Source organism: Hordeum vulgare, chromosome 1H (assembly GCF_904849725.1).
Source record: "Hordeum vulgare subsp. vulgare chromosome 1H, MorexV3_pseudomolecules_assembly, whole genome shotgun sequence".
NCBI classification, from domain to species: Eukaryota; Viridiplantae; Streptophyta; class Magnoliopsida; order Poales; family Poaceae; genus Hordeum; species Hordeum vulgare.
In genome coordinates, this window is record NC_058518.1 from 495,233,059 (window position 1) to 495,235,073 (window position 2,015).

General features: G+C 59.3%; 1 protein-coding gene across 1 annotated transcript; it reads left to right on the forward strand.

Moving 5' to 3' along the window:
- The first annotated feature begins 213 nt into the window (after positions 1–213).
- Positions 214–1,222, forward strand: LOC123418645. The gene is made up of 2 exons (XM_045107044.1): positions 214–346; positions 443–1,222. The coding sequence occupies exons 1-2, from the start codon at positions 307–309 to the stop codon at positions 913–915; spliced, it is 513 nt and encodes a 170-aa protein (XP_044962979.1). The 5' UTR covers positions 214–306; the 3' UTR covers positions 916–1,222.
- Positions 1,223–2,015: the final 793 nt, after the last annotated feature.

The following is a 2,015-nucleotide window of genomic DNA, read 5'->3' on the forward strand; positions in this document are numbered from 1 at the left end:
CCTCGTCTGGCGCTGCCGCGTCAAGACCAACACCTACCCGCAGGACGCCGACCCCGACTTCCTCCTCCCCGCCGCCGCCGCCCTCGCCCCCGGCCAGGCGCAGCAGCGGCTCGTCCCCGTCCCGCCGCACGCCTTCGTCCACTTCGCGCGCCCGGAGGCAGCCCGCCGCGCCGCCGACGCCGCCGGCCGCTGCGAGCTCATCCTCTCCGGGAAGCCGCTCCGCGCCGCCCGTCTACGAGGAAGGAGGGAGGGAGGGATGGGCCGGCGGTCGGTCGGTCTGGATCGACGAGATGCACGCGTGCTTCCATGGCGGCGGCGGCGGCAGCGACAGGACCTCACCAAGAACGTACGTCGGGCGCCGTCAGATTCCGTTCCATCCTTCCCGTGTACGGTATGTATGATGCGTCGACAGCCTGACGTGTGCGTGTGTGGGTGTGTGCAGATGAAGTCCATGTCGCTCAAGATGAACGCGGGCGGCGGCGGCGGGGGAAAGGGGTGGAGGGGGAGGAGGACATGGAGCCGCAGGACAAGGACGTCGCCGCGGCGTCGGCGTCCGCCAAGATCGCGTCGGAGGAGCGAGAGGGGAAGACGCGCGCGCAGTGCGACCGGTGCCGCTCCGGCCTGGAGTACTCACCCTGCCTCCTCGATGCGTGCTCTCCCTCCACCAGCAGCGCTTGCGGTCACGCTGCTCCGTCCTCGCCTCTCCTCCTCCCTGCTTCCGACCACCTCGGCAGCCCTGGTCTACAGCCCCTCATCGTCCTCTGCTCCGGCCGCACCTTCGCTAACCGAAGCCTGTGCATCCTTGCGTTCTCGTCGTCGTCTGCTTCGAGAACAGCAGTGGAGGGCGCTGGGCACCTACATGGGGACCAGGAAGAGCTGTCCCCGTCGCCGACAAGGGCGACGCCCCTCACCTGAGCACACGCCCCCGCGAGGCGGAGGCCGAAGAGAGGTGCCGACGGCGCATACAGATGGGAGCGTCTGGCAGTGGATAAGAGAAAGAGGAGGACCGCGGGTTTAATTATAGAAAAGTACAAGGGCATTTTCGCAAAAACGCCGCGACGTACGACAGAAGCCGTCGGTGCTTTATTAGTAGGGATAGACTAAAAGGAAATAGAAGGAGTATGCATAACCCAGGAGTTGTCCCGATCAAATACGGTTTGTAGCAGCTCTTACCGAAATTCGAATTTTAGAGGAGGGGACCACATTTTACTTCTCTGAAAAACATTTGTTTCTAACGGATCCTCAATATTTAGCGGAATAAAAACACATTAAGTGGCACAAGAACAAATTTGATGCACACAAACACAAATTTGGTCCAAACAAGTACATAAGACATAATGATTGAAATTGGTACTAATTTAGAATATTTTACATAGACATTTAGATGAACTTAATTGAAATTTAGACTACACTTAACTGAAACTCACTACTCGCAATCCGTCTCTTCGTCAAGCCTCTTCCAATCCGCTCTGCTCAGCCCGCCGATCATAGGGTCGGGACGTTGACCATCGTCGTCACAATTGTCGGTGCCGATGTCGTCGCCATCGAAGTGGATGCATGGATGGATGACCTCTGTCGCCTCGGTTGTGTACTGCTCATACAGTTGGCGCTCCGCGTGGACTTGCTCAGTGTAGCGGCGGCGGAGCTCCGCCATGTAGTCCTTATCGGCTTGCTCCGCCATGATGGATTCCGGGGCCTCCCGGTCTTCCATCCTCTCTCGTGCGAAGACCACCCGCTTGTTGACGGGCTCCAACCATAGTAGCCCCCCTAAAAGGAAAGCTGTGGCGGGCATCGGCACGGTGCAGGTGGACGGACATGACTTCGTACTCGTGCGCCGCCCTCGATTGAATTTAATGATCTGATCCATATTTTCTTGTGGGCCCCCCGGTCGGTTATCTCGACCACCCACGTTCCACAATGTCGCTACCGCACGTCGATGTACTGCCTTTGTGGCGGCGGAGGAGGGAGGTCGAGGAAGATAGGTAGGTGGGTGCGGGAGGAAGAAACACCAATGT